We start from the raw sequence: 19,313 nt of genomic DNA, 5'->3' as shown, positions 1-19,313 counted from the left end.
TTTCTTCCTTCCCTCCTTTCCGTTCTTTTCTCCCATCCCTCCCTCCCTCCTTCTTTCCTCCCTCCCTTCCCACCTCCCTCCTTCTCATCTTCCTCCTTCAACCTCCCTCCCTTTCTTCCTCCCTCCTTTCCTTCTCCCTCCTCCATCCCTCCCTCCCTTTCTTTCCTCCCTCCTTTTCCTTCTTCCCTCTTTCTTCCTCCCCCTTTCTTCCTCCCTCCTTCCTTCTTTCTCCCTCCCTCCCTCCTTCTTTCCTCCCCTCCCTTCCCCTCCTCCCTCCTTTCCTTCTTCCCTCTTCCATCCCTCCCTCCCTTTCTTCCTCCCTCCTTTCCTTCTTCCCTCCTTTCTTCCTCCCTCCCTTTCTTCCTCCCTCCTTTCCTTCTTCCTCCCTCCCTCCCCTCCCTTCTTTCCTCCCTCCCTTCCCTCCTCACTCTTTCCTTCTTCCTCCTTCCATCCCTCCCTCCCTTTCTTCCTCCCTCCTTTCCTTCTTTCCTCCTCCCTTTCTTCCTCCCTCCTTTCCTTCCTTCCCTCCTTTCTTCCTCCCTCCCTTTCTTCCTCCCTCCTTTCCTTCTTTCCTCCCTCCTCCTTCCCTCCCTCCCTTCCTTTCTCTCCTCCCTCCTTCCTCTTCCATCCCTCCCTCCCTTTCTTCCTCCCTCCCTCCCTCCCTTTCTTCCACCCTCTATCCTTCTTCCCTCCTTTCTTCTTCCTCCTTCCTCCCTCCTCCCTCCTCACTCCTCCCTCCCTTTCTTCCCTACCTCCTTTCCTTCTTTCCTCCCTCCCTCCCTCCTTCCCTCCCTCCCTTCCTTTCCTCCTCCCTCCCTCCCAGTGTGTCTGTAGGGATGGGATGCATTTCTGTGCGTCGGGCTGCACGGCTGTGATTGACACCGGCTCTCTACATCACAGGCCCGCCTCCTCCGTGTCGGCTCTGATGAAGACCATCGGAGCGCAGCTGGACGAGAGCGGAGTAACGACTCACACACGTCCCACACACGTTACACACACACACACACACACACACACACACACACGTGTATATCTGTAAAGGTTGGTGACGCCCCGTAAGCCCCGCCCCCTCACGCCGCCGCTCTGTCCTCACAGTACAAGTCAGCTGTGACTCGGTGAAGTCGCTGCCGAGCGTCAGCTTCACCTCGGAGGCCACGAGTACGCTCTCACCCACGAGACTACATCTGTGGGTAAGCACACACACACACACACTCACACACACACACACCACACACACACACACACACACACACACACAACACACACACACACGTAGCCTCATCCTTTGTTCGTCAACTTTTGTGCCGTTCTTGGACGGTTTTGTTTGTATATTTTGTGTATTTGTTTTCTACAGTTCTGTTTCTATTTCGGCTCTTTGTTTGTTTGTTTGTTTGTTTGTTTGTTTGTTGTGTTCAATGTATTTTTTTGTTTGTCGTGTTTATGATTCGCATTTCTGTGAAATCACTTTGTGAGCCTGTGTTTAAAAGTCTCCATGAATAAGTTATTATTATTATTATATTATTATTATTATTATTATTATTATTATTATTATTATTATTATCCTTCCTCAAGAAAAAACTTTGAGTGTCAGTGATGACAGGCTCCTCCTCTCATTTCCTCTTTCTCTTCTCTCTCTTTTCTCTCCTCTCTCCTTTCCTTTCCTCTCTCTCTCCTCGTCTCCTCTCTCTCCTCTCCTCTCCTTTGTCTCCTCTCTCCTCTCCTCTCTCTTCTCTCCTCTCACCTTTCCTCTCCTCTCTCTTCTCTCCTTTCCTCTCTTCTCTCTCTTCCTCTCATCCTCTCCTCTCTCTTCTCTCCTCTCTCCTTTCCTTTCCTCTCTCTCCTCCTCTCCTCTCTCTCCTCTCCTCTCCTTTGTCTCCTCTCTCCTCTCCTCTCTCTTCTCTCCTCTCACCTTTCCTCTCCTCTCTCTCCTCTCTCTCGTCTCTCCCCCTATCTCCTCTCCTCTCTCCTCCGCTCTTGTCTTTCTCTTATCTCCTCTTCTCTTATCTCCTCTCCTCTCTCCCCCCCCCCCCCCCCCCCCCCTGCAGCAGTCGCAGGTGGAAGGTGAGGTGTGCATCGTGACCTTCAGGGGTCTGGATGTCCCGCCCCCTCGGGGCCCCGTGTGGATCCTGGGAGCAAACTTCATCGCCCGCTACTACACCGAGTTCGACCGCCGCAGCAACCGCATCGGGTTCGCCACGGCGGTGTGACGGGACGCCCCAAAACTCTCTCTCTCTCTCTCTCTCTCTCTCTCTCTCTCTCTCTCTCTCTCCTCCCCTCCAGACACGAGCACATCTGTTGTGTAAACACTTTCGAGCACGTTAAGATCTTCAGTTTGTCTTCCTGCTTCTCTGATACTCTGCACTTCTCACCTTTTTGTTTTTTGTCATTATTTATAAGTATTTTCCAGCAAATGTGTGTGTGTGTGTGTGTGTGTGTGTGTGTGACCACAGCGTCACACAGCCGCGTTGCATCGACATGAACCAGAATAAACTCGTTACTGGGATTAAATGTGACTTCCTTCTTGACTGAAAGATGATTGAATCAGCCGTCACGTGAAATATGGAACATTGTTTGTAGGAACCGGTCCACATGAGTCGCCTGAAACAAGCAGCAGCACGCCGGCGTGGTGTGTGTGTGTGTGTGTGTGTGTGTGTGTGTGTGTGTGTGTGTGGCACTGTGTTTAGTGAGCTGTGGTCTGGCATTACGTTGTTTCTCTGCAGTGTATTTTGGGGTTTGAAGGGTTTTAGTCTGAGAGTCCCGTCGTCTCCGGTGATGGAGTCCTTTCCTCGCCGCCATTGTCTGTTTGGGATTTGAGGTGCTGGCAGCCGGCGGCGAGGGAGGATCTGTCTGGCGTTTCATCAGCGGCGTTCAAACCGCTGCAGCAGAAAAACATCTCTTGCAGATGTCAGGAGAGTTATTCTTGTTGGAGACCAACCAGATTAACCTCCACGTTACACAACATATATAAATATATATATATTACTTCTGCCAAATATTTGTTCAACAAATGACTTGAATCTTTTTGTGGGAAAAGATTCTTTCTGGAAGAAAAGATTGGGAAAAGATCCCAACCTGTCAATCAAGCGTCTGTTTTCAACATCTTGGCGCGGTGTTGTGTTGCGCAACAGTCGCTGGTGTTTATATAACCGCTCACGTCGTCCATCATCCTGCGTGTATTGTTCATAACAGCGGGGCTTTCCCTCTCATCATTTCAGGATAATTAATCAGATAATACGACTTCCCGTGTGGGGTCCCGTCGGTCGGGCTGGAGCCGCTCGGCCTCCCGCCGAGAGCAACGAGTCAGCGAGAAGCAGTCGAGGAAACGATATCGAGCGTCTCATCTGCCTCCTGGCAAGGAAGTCCACCAACTGAATTCCCGAAGGGTCAAAGGTCTTCCTCCCTCTGCATTGTCTGTGCGCGCCGCGGCCTCCCTCCATCGCGGCTGCACAAATGAATTCCTGCAGAGGTTTTAGAAGACAGATCGCAGGCTTAATTGTGCAGAGTAACCTGTAACTTTCTGTCGGTTAAACCCAGCCCCGCAGAGCTCTCTGTCAAAGCGGTTCCTCCAGTTTTGTAAAATGCAAATCACCTCCATGGGACCGAATCCCTGAAAGCAGAACAGATGTCATCAGCGCTGACGTCGAGCTCCCGCGAGCGTTTATCTCTTTTAATAGTTCCCTAAAAGGAGGTGTCGAGTAAAAACCAACAAATAAAAACCCCCGCCGACGCCGTGGATCTGCATATCCTGTCACTCTGCATATCCTGGACCCCGGGCCGTGTGTTTTACTCAACCGGTGGAGAGGTGGGAGGTCTCTAAAGAGGGCTGTCTGTCAGCCGGCTGCCTCTGAACTCTCTCTGCAGGAGCAGCCGTCGGGCGATGCCTCTCAGAGCAGCAGCGCATGACACAGCGGCAGGTTTCCTCCACGCCGGAGCCGACTACATGACCAGGATCTCTGTGCTTCGATGTGTGTGACAGAGGACTCGGGTGTTTTCCACTGTCAAACACGTACCAGATGACCGTCCTTGTGTCAACCCTGATCCAGAGCAAAGCTGAGGTAGGAGAGCGCTCGCACTCTGCAGAGCTCAGAGTCGGCGTTGGAGGCTTTTTCTGCTCTTTTTCTTGTTGCTTTATTTCTTTTCTTCTGACCTACATGCAGCAGAGTCATGTGACATTGGCATCATGTGCTCTTGCACGGAGCGCATCACAATCGCATTAATATTTGTATTAGATTACATTCATTTGATTAGCATCCATCATGGGGATCCTGCTGGATTGTCTTTCCACTAGTTTTACTTTGGGAATCACTTTTTATTCCTTTTTTTTTTTACGTTCTGTTAAATGCCACTTTAACCAGATTATTGTTTTTAATCTGCTCTGATAGTTCAAACAAAGATGGAGCAGCTTTTTTTCTTCTCTCTTTACCTTCACGGGTCCCAGCGGGAAATTTGCAGATTTCAGATTTTATGGCAAACGGTGACACACAATCACGGCAACGCACACAACAGCCTACATCTTCTGTTTCACGAGGCGTAAAGCGCAGCGAGGCTGTAGGAAGACTCCTCGACCCCGCCGGCGTGAAAAGAACCCTCTCCGGTGTCTCTCGCCCTCTCCCATGTTAATTGAGCAATAAATAAATCACTTTCATTTGCTTTTATTTGCTTCTGCTGGCGTTTTATCTGCAGAGTTTGTTGCAGAAACCGTTTAAATGAGCCGGGGGGTTTGAAAAGGAGAATACTTTCCAGTGCGGACTGGTTTTCCCTGCAGTTTGAGGAACATGTGCTTGTCACCATGTTTCAATCTTCAATAGGAGCATTAAGTCCATCTGGATCCCATTGCAGCGCCGCGGCTGCCAGAAGGTGCTCGGTAGCAGCAGCATCATCAGCGGCGGGGAAGCGTCTCCACGGCTTCCTCTGCGTGGTAGAGGGCAGTGTTTGACCACGAAGCCGTTCATGTAACTCAGCCTCGGTTCCTCTGAGGTCATTTGCACATCAGTCATGCAGCCTCGCAGCGGAGGAGGCCGCGTGGAGCTGGAAACCCGACACGTTCCCCCGCGTCCAGGAGCAGGACGGCCGGCTGGACGCGGAGGTGTTGTCACTGAAACGGAGCCGGAGTTCCTGTGGAGGCCGAAGGGAGAAAGTGTTTGTGTGCTTAGTGTTAAACTCTGCTGGCACAATCAGCTGGACATTCCTTCCAGGTTCGCATCGACGCCGACTCTCCTTGTAAAATGATTCATAAGAAAGGCTTTCTACGAAGACACGATGATCACAAGTAGGGAGAGAAAAGTGAAAAGTAGAGCGAGAGAGAGAGAGAGAGAGACACTCCCATGTGGAGAGCTGTCATATTGAAATGGTTAACTTCAGGATGCCTCATGGTTGACTTGGTGGTTTGAGAGCATTCCTCAATTTTCTTTTGTTTTTGTCGTGCAAAAATCTACTCCAGCGGATGTTTGTCAAGTATTTCTTTCTCTGTGGAAGCGCTGCTCTTTTTATTTTTTCCTCCGCCCGGTGAGAAAGCAACGCGGCGGCGCTCTCGGTCGGTGGAGGAGCAGCGAGCGGAGGAAAGCCTGGGAGGTGTAACGCGTGCTTGTGTTAGTTGCAGGTAAAGTGTCTGTGTGTACTTATGTTCCTGAGCTTCCCCCTCACCATGGCTGAGGTCCCCGGTCCATGCAGACACTCCATCACCAGGGAGCACCTGCTGACAGTCCGGCATCTGGTAGGCGTTGAGACATTGGAAACACATTCGATGAACAAAGTGGCGGTCCTGCAGATGAACAACCCGCCTCCTCCTTTACTGTCTCTGCAGATGGATAACCAGTTGAGGAGCGGCTGCACGATAACCTACACATTCGTAGAACGGAGAAGTTTGGTAAGGTAGCTTCAGTCACCCTCCATCTTTCCATCCTGTGTGCCTTCTGGTCCATGACCCGGTGTTGTGTCTTCACAGAGCAAGTGTTGCTTCGTGAAGGCGGCGCTGCCCTGGATCCTGGAGCTGCTCACCACGCACTTCAAATACAGCCGGGGCTCAGTCAACGACGGCTACGTCCAGTCCCTCAGGGCGCTGGTGCTCAACATCTACTCTCAGAAATGCGTGCCGCAGATAAACGAAGAGGTCGAGGTGAGAGCCAGACGGGACGTTACATCACGAAACCAACAGTGAAGGAAATACACCGCCGCTCAAACGTCTGGGGTCACGTAGAGATGTCCTTATTTTACAAAGAAAAGCACAGTTTTGTTCAATGAAGATAACAGTAAATGAATCATAAATACTCTCTGTACATTGTTAATGTGGTGAAAGACTATTGGAGGTGAAACGTCTGGTTCTTAATGAAACATCTACATCGTGTATAGAGGCTCATTTCCAGCAGCTATCAGGGTTCTGATGGTACATTGTGTTTATCATTGCCTTAGAAGACTAATGGAGGATAGAAAACCCTTAAAAACCCTTTTAAAAAAACCTTGAAAACCTTTATAAAACATACAAACCATTGGAAACCCTTAAAACCCCGTTGAAAACCCCTAAAAATCATTTAAAAAACTCTTAAAAAAACATGAAAACCGTTGAAAACCCATTGAAAACATAAAAAAAACTCTTTAAAAAACATGAAAACCATTGAAAAACCCATTGAAGACCCCTGAAAACCATAGAAAACCCTTAAAAACCCTTGAAAACCATTGAAACCCATAAAAAACCCTTGAAAGCCCTTGAAAGCCCTTGTGCAGTGATGTCACACAGCTGAAAACAGCTCTGCTGGAGAGAGAAGCTCTAAAACTTCTTCCTTTGAGCTGGTTGAGGATCTGGAGCTTCACATCAAAGTTCATTAAACTCTCAAAATGTCCAGAAAGAGAGAACTTCCATGTGAAACTCTCAGGTCTGTTCTTGTTCCTAGAAGTGAAGGATGTTCTTGAGAGAACTTGAGGAGAACCTGAACATTTGTCTGTATAAATCTGCGACGCCCGAGGCGGGTGACCATCTTTAAGTGTGTTTCTGGGACTCTGCCGCAGGACAAGCCGGAGAGCTTCGAGATCCTCCACAGGGGGTCCACCTCGGAGGCGCTGCAGAGGGCCTCGGACGTGCTGTCCGTCTACTGGGAGCTGGTGACGACGAGCGACGCGCCGGTGGACTGGCGATGCCAGGACGAGTACACGGAAGAGACGTTCGGCTCCACCACGGAGCTGTACGCAGAGTCCACCACGCAACATTTCACAGGTGGGAAACCTCTTTCCGCGAAAAGAAACGTGCGACGCAGAGGCGCAAAGTTCTCTGAGATCACGGCATTGGTGTCATTCTCTACAGACAGTTATGGCAGGAGTTCGGCGAAGGCCTCGCAGAGAAGACCGATCAGAGACCTGTACATCCTCGGCTTAATCCTGGTCTCCATCTGCGGAGGACTGCTACTGACGCTCACCCTCTACTGTTTCATCACGCAAAAGGTACGCGCTCTTTTGTTCTGTCGATTGTCCGCATGAAGTCGAGCCGCCGCGCATTCAAGTGTCGGTGCGCTCCAGTCGGCCTCGGCAGCCGGCCGGTGCGCTCGGTGACTCTCGCTCTTGCAGAAGCACCTCGCCCTCTCGCCGGCGAACGCTGAACTCATTAAAGTACGGACTGGACTTCCCCGGGGAAAGCAGAAAGACTATTTTTCCATCAACACGTGCACAAAAGACTCACAATACAAATGATTGCATGTATGCGTAATGTCGGATTTAGGGCTGTTGAGGCTATTACTTAAGATAGTCACAAACTGTTCTTTTTGAACTTGTTATCGTAATTAAAACAATTATGGCAAGACAATGGTGAAGAAGCCGATGACCCGCTGGAGTGAAAGCCCTGGGACTTTCAGTTCCTCAGACCAGGTGTCTGTGGTGACTTATCCAGGAAATAATCAAAGGCGCCGATACTGGATTTCTGGGAAGTGACAAACCAAAAACAGATCTGCGATACGCCGCTCAAAAAGCACAATTTAGCACATAATCATACACAGGCGTCACTCAAAGAACTTTCCAGGCGGTGGAAGCAAGAAGCGTACACGTCTACAAGAAAAAATGAAATACAAATATGTTTTGTTACTACTTAAAACTTAAACAGTGTCATAATCCCACAAATAAGGAATATTGTTCTAATAAGGTGTTCATTAACAGACAAATGGAGGCCAGAACCATTTTTTCCCAATCAAGTCATCCTGTTAGCTGGCAATGGTTTGCTGACACCTGGAACAATCATTACATCCTGTAAAGAGCTCATGCAGCGGAAATGTTGTTCGCCGCTGCAGCCAATAGGACGGCCCTCACACACCACCTGAAGCTAGTTCCAGTTATTTTAGCTCGTGGAACCCTTTAGGGTCGGCTACGAGCTAACGATACGCTAGCAAGATTCAAAGTCAATAACTTTGCCTCCAGTTGACACATTAAATATAATTTGATAATGTTTAACAAGACAACTTAGCTATCCAGTCAAGTCATTGTCTCCAAATAACTACAAAGATTAAACAAATTGATAAACACAATGCTAGCATAGCGCGAACTTTACGCTAGCAAGATTTAAAGTCAATAACTTTGCGTACAGTTGACACACGTTAAATATGATTATACAATATGTTTAACAAGACAACTTAGCTATCTAATCAAACCATTGTCTCCAAATAATTACCAATATTTATACAACAAATGTTGATAAACACAACGCTAGCATAGCGCGAACTTTACGCTAGCAAGATTTAAAGTCAATAACTTTGCAAACAGTTGACACATTAAATACAATTTGATAATGTTCAACAAGACAACTTAGCTATCCAGTCAAGTCATTGTCTCCAAATAATTACCAATATTTATTCAAAACAATGTTGATAAACACAGCGCTAGCATAGCGCAAACTTTACGCTAGCAAGATTTAAAGTCAATAACTTTGCATACAGTTGACACACGTTAAATATGATTATACAATATGTTTAACAAGACAACTTGGCTATCTAATCAAACCATTGTCTCCAAATAATTACCAATATTTATACAAAAAAATGTTGATAAACACAACGCTAGCATAGCGCAAACTTTTCGCTAGCAAGATTGAAAGTCAGTAGCATTGCGTGCGGCTAACGTTGACAAAAAGTAATTATGATTTGATGTTTAACAACAAGGCAGTCCATGTCTCACGCCCGGTTGTGACCACATCAGTCTTAACATTTCCGTCAGAGAAGAGAACATATGTTCTGCCGGGCGAAGTCGGAAGGTGAAGCCGGTACGTCGCAGCTGATATCTGTCGTCTTGAGAGGACGAGGCACTGACAAAATACTCTCATTGTTGTGTAATAGCATATTCAAATGTATTTTTTTGTATATATAAAACGTAGCCAGCTCATTCTTTTAGAATAGTGAACAGTCGGCTTTACTGGAACCATCTAGTAAGTGTCCGTCATCAGGACGTAATGGACAACCTGCAGGTTAATCAGAATCCAGCTCTCAACCAGACCATCGTGTACATTTCTATATATATTTCTTGGCCAGACCATCGAGTGACTTAGAGACAATAAGCAGGGTCTTAAAATCCATTTTACCTTCAGCTTGAAGCCAGTGGGATCTAATGATTTGAGAGAAGTGTTTGTAAGCGTTCGAGCAGAAGCGATTGGTTAAGAGTCTGGATGGTTTCATTGGGAGGCCGGTAGGGAGTGCATTCCTGTGCTCCTGCCTACGAGCAATAAAAACAAGAAAGATCTTTTCTGGAACTAGATGTTTTTTAAAGATAGTTCTGGGTGTCGTCTGCATAGAAATGATAAATAACAGCAGTATTTTATGACGCTCAGTGGTACGAGCTGCAGGAAAGTACAACAACAGCAGGACTCGTAGCCGCCAACGTCTTTATTTAGGCAAATGTCATTAGAATATTTATGCTAGCAGCTTCATCGCTAGAAGCAGGAACCTGATGGCGGAGAGAACGAAACGGAGGTAAAGGCGATGTTATGTTATTTATTTGTTATGAGCATTCCTATCCGGTAAATTATTCATAAGGGCCAACATTCAAAAAAAGTAAAAACTGAAATAGCAGCAGCTGCAGTTTATTCCCGTCTCATGTGTGTACTTATACTTTTGATCCTGTCCAGGTCCATAATGTATGAGTTACTCAGTTCAAGCAGTGATTTTCAATCCACATTTATCCTAATTCATGTAGCTGATGTCATAAAAAACATAACTCCATATTTAAACACCTCCATTTCGCAAAATGAATAATGCAGCCAGCAAAGCTTTTATGTCCAAATACAAAGAGCTGAAGAAGCCAATAAATCACAAGCCCAACAGCTGCAGGTGGAAAGCCAGGCTTCGTGAATCAAAACCTGCCATTTGTTCATAAGGTGTTGGGCTCTCGCGTATGTTTCTGCAGCACATCGCTCCTCACAAGCTAATAACCTGTAAAGAAGTCAAACTATCTGGCAATCTGGGAATGTTTAGCCGTGCCGAGGACCAGCCCTCCCTGGCTGGTAAACACCCAGCATGTGCAAAAAGAGAAAAGCTGGCATGTAGAAATGAGTGCATTTCTGCTCTTTTTCCTTTTCGGGGCTTTTTGGCACCATCAGCTTCTGTTTCAAATAATAACAAATTCGGGGAAAGCCAAGGTAACTTTATTTAATACGCCAGAGCCGATTAACGAGCTTTACAGGGTCATAAAATACAGCAAGGGCAAAAGACGTTTTTAAAAGTGTGAACGTACAGACACGTGAGAGAAAAATGTAAAAGTAAACCAATGCAAAGAACATGGAAGTGCAGAAGAAAAGAAAATATTTACATTCAGACGCACAATTACTTACATATAACTGTAAAAGTAACCGACGTCTGCAACGACCGCTGCTGCCGCCGCGTTCAATTTAATGGAGACAAACACAATTATATGGTTTGTTACAAGAAAAAAAAGTTTATTTACAACTTACTTACGTGAGTTATTTGACCAAACTCATGGACACGCGGCCCTGCGCCAGAGTCTGGGCTTCAAGAATCATTTTTGCAGCGTTTAAAATACAACTCACCTCGTGCAAAGCTGGGCAACACCTGACACCACACACACACACACACACACACACACACACACACACACACACACTGAGCTATTGAGACGCATCATTGCTGTGGAAGGCGATGGATGCTACTCAGCTCTCGGGCCGTACAGACAAAGAGCTGGTCAGGAGTCAAAAGGCCGTGCAGGTGCAACTTCATGAAGTCTTTCTTATCGTTCAGTTGTCTGCTTCTCATGACCCACAAAGCCCTAAACAACCTGCCCCTCCCTGCCTTGCTGACCTCCTCCACGCCCAACCCGTAGCCTCAGGTCCGCCGGTCCAAGCGCTCTACAGAGCATCAGGACTGAGCTGCAGACCTGGGGCGACAGGGTCTTCTCAGCTGCTGCACCCCCCTCTGGAGCGCCCTCCCATCCACCTCCGCCAGGCTCCACCCTCCATCCTTCAAACAAGCCCTCAAAACACACCTCTTCCAACTTTTGTTGCTTGTTTTTGTTTGCTCTTGTCTTCACGCTCGTGTTCTGTTGCGTCTGTTATTGTGTAAAGCGTCTTTGTGTACTATGAAAAGCGCTATACAGGTTGAAACTATTATTATTATTATTAGTTGTCACACCGACGGTCAGCCGGTCTCCACTCGTCGTCGTCTTCTTCTTCTTCTTCTTCTTCTTCTTCTTCTTCTTCTTCTTCTTCTTCTTCTTCTTCTTCTTCTTCTTCTTCTTGGCGGTGGGCGAGCATCTTCCAGGTGCATCACCTCCACCCAGTACTCTGGAGTGTGGACGAAGGAAGTTACCTCTCTATTACCACGCCATCGAAACCCAGACAAACACACACACACACACATTTAAAAAAGAAAAGACTCGATCAGATTCTATTTATTAACCTCTAAATCTCTCCCCTCATAAACACCTGGTGACCAATGAGATCTTCTTTCTGGAAGGTCAGCCTCTATACAACCAAAATATGTGCACCCACATATTGTACCCACGCCAGAAAGTCTCCCTACTAATGTACTTTGATTTATCCCTCCTGTAAATAAAGTAAATCATAACTTTCATAGAGTAAGAACACAGCAACACGCAGCGTTACCTCCTCGCTTCCTCCAGTTCTTTCTGTCAGCTCGACCCGTCTGCAGCCTGAACGTCCTGGGAAGAGGGGACAGGTAAGACGTTGCACTAAACATCCACATCTACATTCAGCATGAAGTTCACTTACAGCTGTCGCTCCTCTCGCCGCTGACGCGCTCGAGCTAACGGCGGCGCGGCGCTAGCCGCGCAAACCTCCCAATAAACAATCTCTAGTCCAGAGTGGAAGCAAGATGTTCACGTGAAGAAGGTCTTCGTCCACGTCTGCGTTGGTCTGACGTCGTCGTCGACTTCATTGCAGTGGGTCTCCGCTGAGTTTTGGTTGAACAAGCAGAAGGATCCTCACAGTTTCGAGGTGGCTTAAGCCAAATCATGAATGTATTTGGCAGCAGAAACACAGTGATTTATGACTGAGCTGCAATATTTTGAAGTAAATTCTCTGAGTGGCTGGAGGCCAGAGGAAGGATCTCACAACCGGTGTAATGCGGTCGTAGTTTCTAGTTCAGGTCTCAGCAATGATATAATTTGCTGGGCGTGAGAGGCGTGGATCAGCTTTCTAGGCCTTGCGAGCACATTGCGTCTCTTATTCGTGCAAGCTTTTTAGTTTTTGAGATGGCTCCAGACGGACGAAGCGATTGATTCAATGTGACGTTTAAAGTCCAAATCGGAGTCTGAGATAACGGTTTAAAGACTTCTGGCTGGACTCTCAGTTATGAGACGATATTCTCTCTATTCCTGTGTTTACTTTGGAAACTTTAAAGAAGCTACGTCTCATTGATTCTTGAGGTGAACTCTGCTCTTTATAAATATATATTTAAAAAGCAACGAGCAGCAGCAGCTGCTGGACTAATTCTTCTGATGTTGCTACTGGGTGACAGCCATGTGCTGCAGTTTGGGATGCAACTGCAGGAACATGCAGACTGATCGTTCTTTGCATTGAATTGCATCACTCCTCCACACTGGTGGTGAGTTAACAGCAAACACATGGCTCCTCTACAGCCGCTGACAGCTTGATGCATGGACGGGTCCTCACTAATGACACGCGGCAGCTCTCAAGCACACAGGTTTCGTTTGACTATCAGTCCTTGTTTTTGATTGTGCTCATGCTTATTGAAATGACTGCTCTGCATTGGTATAAAACATGCAGGACGTGTGATGCATTGACTGTCAGTGAATGCACTTCGCTGGCAGCGAGGGATCGGACCGCAGAGCTGACGGCCAGATGTGCGCAGTAAATCTATTAGTTTAAGTGAGGACCTGTCAAAAAGCAGGCAGGTATACGGGCGGGCATCGGCCACAAGGAACCTAAACCCCAAAAGAAGAAGTGTAGACAAAATGTCCACACAAAGCGAACGCCCAGCAGAGAATCAGGAAACACTAAACTGGAATGAGGAGCATGACACGAGGAAAGTGAAGCGCAGAACAGAAAATCCATTACAGCTCGACAAGATGCAACATAATCCAATCCTCCCTGAAGTCAGAGGGCACGAAGCCAGACTGCAAATAAAGTTACAAACGGGCTTCTCTCCGGCTCGTTCTGTCGTAAACTCACTTTGCTTTTGACGTAACATGAAGAACGTTCGTGTGCAGGATTAAGGGAACATAATGTTCACAACTTCCTCTGTGTGTAAATAACCAGGATTGCAGAATGAGACTATTTCTACATGCTCCTCACAGAGTCCGCCATCTTTCTACGGCAGCCTGGAAGGGACAAACCAAGCACGGGCTGCAGCGAGGGCCTTTAAATCGTACACGTTTCTCCTGTGAACGAGTCCACATGGTCCGCGTACGACAGGCGTCTGGGTGCGGACCGGCTAAAAGAGGACACTGCTGCTCGAGGCCAAACACTTTTGTTTCTCAAAATATAACCGACGGCATTTGTTGCGTCTCTTTCACGGCACCTCGTTCCGCAGCCATAGACCTGGCGTTTCCATTGTCGTCCGTAATCCAGGAGCGAAGGCGTTTTCCAGAGCGGCGTCTAGCGGAGCGGCACCGGCAGCGTTTATGTGTCGAACTAAACGGGATCCTAATTACTTTGATGGGTTACACCTGTGTGCACCCGGCTGGCCGCGTCAAAATGGCTGCTGTAAAAAGGGGCTTTCTTTGCAATAAAGGGCTTAATGTAGTTGTTAACTCGCCTGTTCATTGCCTTCTTTCGCTTCCTCTCCTTTCTTGCCTGCTGTTCACCACAAAGCGTGGGCATATGTTGCCCTGCCAATTGCCCCTTAAAACCTCAGGCTCGAGTGCTGAACCCTCTCTGACTTTAATCAACATCACCTGTGGGATTAGCGTTGGGAACAGACACATGCAAGGGCTTAACATGCTGCACGAGGAAGTGGGAAGCCTCGGTCTGAACACACCACTTTGGACGGATGCGTTTCTGTTTGTTGCGTATGAAACAACTCGACCCGTGGTTGTCTCAGTTGATGAAGTGTTTCACCATGAAGCCTGGATTAGGACATATGTTACTTAATGAGCTGGGGATTAGCATGCACAGTGGTTTTGTAATGCTTCTCAGATGAATCCGCTCTGTGGTCAGAGTATGTCGCTGCTCTTCATTTGTTTCCCAGTATATGTTCTAACAGCGAGGGCAACCTCTGGAAAGTGAAGCCGATGCTGCAACGTCTCGTAATCCCTCTACGAGGTGCTCTACAGCTCGTATGACCTTGACATGAATGCCAGACCCTCTTGTCCTTCATCTCTAACAAATATGCAACTCCTGGCCAATAAAAAAAATAGGATTTTACTTATTTTCTGCAAAAGCCAAAAGTCTGAGCAAAACAATGACTCCCATGTTTTTTTTTATTGTTGTATGTTTGGTGCCTTCCCATCATGCCACACAGTAATACTGCACATCTTCAGAAAGATTAAGACTAAAAGCGTCACAATCTGCAACAATAATCTCAATAAAAACAAGCAATGATCTCTGTTCAAGCATCTTCAGGCCAAAAATCGTTTTTTTCGATCAAATGAGATTGCAGGACCTCAAAAGTCGCCAAAAAAAACCCTCTGAAACGTTTTAATCACTGAGTCATAATGAGCAGCTCACGGAATTATTATAATGTAATCTCTCCTGACCACCAGGGGGCGACTCCTCTGGTTGTATAGAAGTCTATGCTTCATGTGTTAAAGCTGCATTCTCTCTCCTGACCAGCAGGGGGCGACTCCTCTGGTTGTATAGAAGTCTATGCTTCATGTGTTAAAGCTGCATTCTCTCTCCTGACCACCAGGGGGCGACTCCTCTGGTTGTATAGAAGTCTATGCTTCATGTGTTAAAGCTTCTCTCTCCTGACCACCAGGGGGCGACTCCTCTGGTTGTATAGAAGTCTATGCTTAATGTGTTAAAGCTGCATTCTCTCTCCTGACCACCAGGGGGCGACTCCTCTGGTTGTATAGAAGTCTATGCTTCATGTGTTAAAGCTGCATTCTCTCTCCTGACCACCAGGGGGCGACTCCTCTGGTTGTATAGAAGTCTATGCTTCATGTGTTAAAGCTGCATTCTCTCTCCTGACAACCAGGGGGCGACTCCTCTGGTTGTATAGAAGTCTATGCTTCATGTGTTAAAGCTGTATTCTCTCTCCTGACCACCAGGGGGCGACTCCTCTGGTTGTATAGAAGTCTATGCTTCATGTGTTAAAGCTGCATTCTCTCTCCTGACCACCAGGGGGCGACTCCTCTGGTTGTATAGAAGTCTATGCTTCATGTGTTAAAGCTGTATTCTCTCTCCTGACCACCAGGGGGCGACTCCTCTGGTTGTATAGAAGTCTATGCTTCATGTGTTAAAGCTGCATTCTCTCTCCTGACCACCAGGGGGCGACTCCTCTGGTTGTATAGAAGTCTATGCTTCATGTGTTAAAGCTGCATTCTCTCTCCTGACCACCAGGGGGCGACTCCTCTGGTTGTATAGAAGTCTATACAAGTGACTCTACTTCTCTCTTGATGTATTCCCTCAGTAAACATTGTAAACATGAGTTTATGTCTCAATCTCTAGTTTCTAGTCTTCTTCTATACAGCATGATGTTCATTCAGTACATTATGGTCTGTTAGAGTCAAACAGACCATAAATCACTGCGTTTTAAATGAATTAAAGTTAATTATTGCCTTAAGATGTAGTAAGAGTTAAGTTGTACTAGCTTCACCCTCTTGTGTCCCTTCTGGTTGCAAATAAACAAGATGGCGTCCGCTAGAGTGACCAGACGTCCTCTTTTTCCTGGACATGTCCAATTTTTGACACCTAAAAATGCGTCCGGCAGGGATTCACCTCGTGTGATGTTTGTGTTTCTCTGAGTCTTTCACTAACTAGTTATTACGCTCTTCCACGTTGTGAAACGGTATCTTACGTTCATCTTCTAGCTCTGACGTAGAGAGAGCTGTCATTGGTGGACTGATCTCAGGGTTGCCAGATGCAGGATAATTATCCTCCAAACACAACCACGTTGAGCCTTTGGTACGATACTTCTCCATCACCAGTCTGCAACGCTGACACCTCGTCACCTCCACTCGCGACAAATATCCTGTTACCCCCACCCTCCCACTCCACCCCACCCAACCCCACCCAACCCCACCCCGGCTGGTTTAGAGTTTGCATGTTCTGTCCGTGTCCCACGGTCCAAAAAATGTGCAGGTCAGATTAAACGCTAAGTCTAATTTGCCCAAAGGTGTGTGTGTGTGTGTGTGTGTGTGTGTGTGTGTCGTGTCTCGCCCAGTGTCAGCGGGGATCAGCTCTGCTTTGCAGAGGTCAGAAGAGAAATCCTTCTGCAAAGTCGAGGACTCCCTTTAGCTCAAGTCCTCATTCCAGAGATGAAAGCAGCTGTGAGACCTCAGCTGGTCCTGCGGCCCACCTCCACGCTACGAGCTAGTGCTAACGTCTAATCCTGACTGGAAGCCGATAACGATGTAATGGACCAAACATGTGCCTGTTTATGAAACTCAAAACACATGGAAGTCCCATCACAGTGCAATTTACCTGATATTGTTTTTTTCTTCTTTCTTTCCTGCTTCTCCTTATAATATTTGTTTTCGCACCGTGTTTTTTCAGTATTTGTTTCAATCCCATATTTATTGTACACATTGTTATTGTACATTTAAATGCCTTCGCAACATTTTTTCCTCAATATTTATATTGAATCAGTAACTTTGCTTTGTTTATTATTATTATTATTATTATTATTATTATTATTATTATTATACTAGTTACTATCATCTTTTTCATTATTGTTTGATCAGTCAAAATAGGACTTCATTTGCTCTTCTGTTTATTTTAATAGTTTAAGTTAAGATATAAGTTATAGTTCATTTCAACATGCAATAACAATAAAGAGATTTATGAAAATACAAAAAAATGTAAATTATAACACGCGACACTGAAACAGAAAAGACTTTTCAAAAGAGTGTTGAAAGGGCAGCACATAGCATCACTAGCTAACCTAAACTGACCCGGTCATGGTTCCTGTAGCTAGCAGCACATAGCCTCACTAGCTAACCTGAACTGACCCGGTCATGGTTCCTGTAGTTAGCAGCACGTAGCATCACTAGCTAACCTGAACTGACCCGGTCATGGTTCCTGTAGTTAGCAGCACGTAGCATCACTAGCTAACCTGAACTGACCCGGTCATGGTTCCTGTAGTTAGCAGCACATAGCATCACTAGCTAACCTAAACTGACTCGGTCACGTTCCTGTAGTTAGCAGCACATAGCATCACTAGCTAACCTGAACTGACCCGGTCATGGTTCCTGTAGTTAGCAGCATGTAGCATCACTAGCTAACCTGAACTGACCCGGTCACGTTCCTTTAGTTAGCAGCACATAGCCTCACTAGCTAACCTCAACTGACCCGGTCACGTTCCTGTAGCTAGCAGCACGTAGCATCACTAGCTAACCTAAACTGACCCGGTCACGTTCCTGTAGAACAGTTTTCATGTCCTCTTTTAGCGTTGGGCGAATAAAATAAAAAATCTAACTTGCAAAAAAGCGAATATTTGCAACACTTTTTCACACATATTTCTCAACTCTTTTGGTGTGAACACATAACATACTGGCGACCTTTCCGGGCCTTCGCCCAACGTCCGCTGGGATCGGCTCCAGCGCCCTGAAACGGGATCAGCTGTTTTGGATAGCTGAATGAAACTTAATAACCCAAAACGGGTTCTTTGACTGTGACGCGCTGCTGAACATTTGAAGTGTCCATAAAACGTTAGAGTTTACTCAGTGGAGGAGATTCAGTACGGTTCAACAGGCACAGCCGTCGCTTGCTGGATGAAGACGTGATAAATCACCAATAAAAAACAAAGTGTTTCTAATCCAGCGGCGTTCCCCTTTTCCGCCTCGTCACTTAGTTTCCCCCGAATGTTCCAACTCTGAGTCAGAACTCTTTCTTCTGTGCTTTCTTCAAAGTTTAAGAAAATGGATTCAAGTGAATATGTTTCATTTCATTAAAGTGTTTTCTCTCCAACACCAGATATCTCACAACCCTCACGGATCCAGATCACACACGAACTCAAGGTAAGAGCAGCGACGGCCGCCAGAAGGATCCGTCTCTCCGGGTTTGTTGAAAGTCTTTCTAACGCATTCCTTTGTCGTCTGGACCAACGCAGAGGCCGGCAGGACACGGACATGGAGCTGCAATAACGTGAGTTCCCTTCACCCGGATAACGCTTCCAACAGCTGCAGCCGCCTCATCCGTCACACCTGAGTCCGCTGCACACGTCCATCTTCCCTTCCTTGTGTTTCCAGTGTCCGTCTCTCTCGGCGGGCGGCGCCCAGCTCACGGCTGCAGACGGAGCGCTTTCTTTCCACCGAGGACAAGTTTTTCTCATCAGTGTTGTTTTTTTGTGTGTCGTGTATCATGCTCGCCGTTTTATTCAGAAGCTCGTCTTTGACTGAGAGCAAAGAGGAGGCCTCGTTTTGAATATTATGGTATGTATATTATGTTTGTTGCGTTATGTATTGCAGATATCTTTTTCACAAAAAAAAAAGTTTTATTTTTACACTAGTTCTACATGTTGAATATGAGCTACCAGTTAACCAACTGTTTGTAATGATGTCTGCCAAACATTTCCACAAGTTATTTATTAGTTTGACTCAACTATTCAACCACTGTATTGATGATAATAAAGCTTCCATCAATATCAAATCCACGATGTAAATCTCTCCGGCTGCCAGCGCATTCCCATACGGGCGTCTAAAGAGCGAGGGCGACCTCATTAAAAGGACGAGGGCAACCTAATTGCTCGCATCGT

The 19,313-nt window shown here is 46.6% G+C and overlaps 2 protein-coding genes across 5 annotated transcripts in view; both read left to right on the top strand.

The window, feature by feature from the left end:
• ren (renin) overlaps positions 1-2,207 on the top strand; it is an 8,515-nt gene extending 6,308 nt beyond the window's left edge. Inside the window, 5 exon segments of the mRNA XM_068598070.1 lie at positions 824-837; positions 840-977; positions 1,096-1,137; positions 1,140-1,186; positions 2,046-2,207. Coding sequence (XP_068454171.1) covers positions 824-837; positions 840-977; positions 1,096-1,137; positions 1,140-1,186; positions 2,046-2,207 — 403 coding nt within the window.
• Positions 2,208-3,885: 1,678 nt separating this feature from the next.
• Positions 3,886-19,162, top strand: csf1b (colony stimulating factor 1b (macrophage)). Of its 4 annotated transcripts, XM_068597949.1 has the most exons (9): positions 3,886-4,055; positions 5,594-5,713; positions 5,804-5,866; positions 5,945-6,115; positions 7,003-7,207; positions 7,295-7,431; positions 18,533-18,576; positions 18,669-18,703; positions 18,808-19,162. In XM_068597949.1, exons 1-8 carry the CDS (start codon positions 4,014-4,016, stop codon positions 18,700-18,702), a joined length of 816 nt encoding a protein of 271 aa, XP_068454050.1. In that variant the 5' UTR covers positions 3,886-4,013; the 3' UTR covers position 18,703; positions 18,808-19,162. The 4 variants fall into 4 exon arrangements, 3 of the variants coding, with proteins under 3 accessions (XP_068454050.1, XP_068454051.1, XP_068454049.1); XM_068597950.1 differs by having other exon boundaries at positions 5,600-5,713; positions 18,669-19,162; XM_068597948.1 differs by having other exon boundaries at positions 18,669-19,162.
• Positions 19,163-19,313: the final 151 nt, after the last annotated feature.

This window comes from Clinocottus analis, unplaced genomic scaffold (assembly GCF_023055335.1).
Source record: "Clinocottus analis isolate CAN_PGR_092001 unplaced genomic scaffold, fCliAna1.0.p SCAF_4, whole genome shotgun sequence".
Classification (NCBI taxonomy): Eukaryota; Metazoa; Chordata; class Actinopteri; order Perciformes; family Cottidae; genus Clinocottus; species Clinocottus analis.
This window is presented reverse-complemented; position numbering and strand designations above follow the sequence as displayed.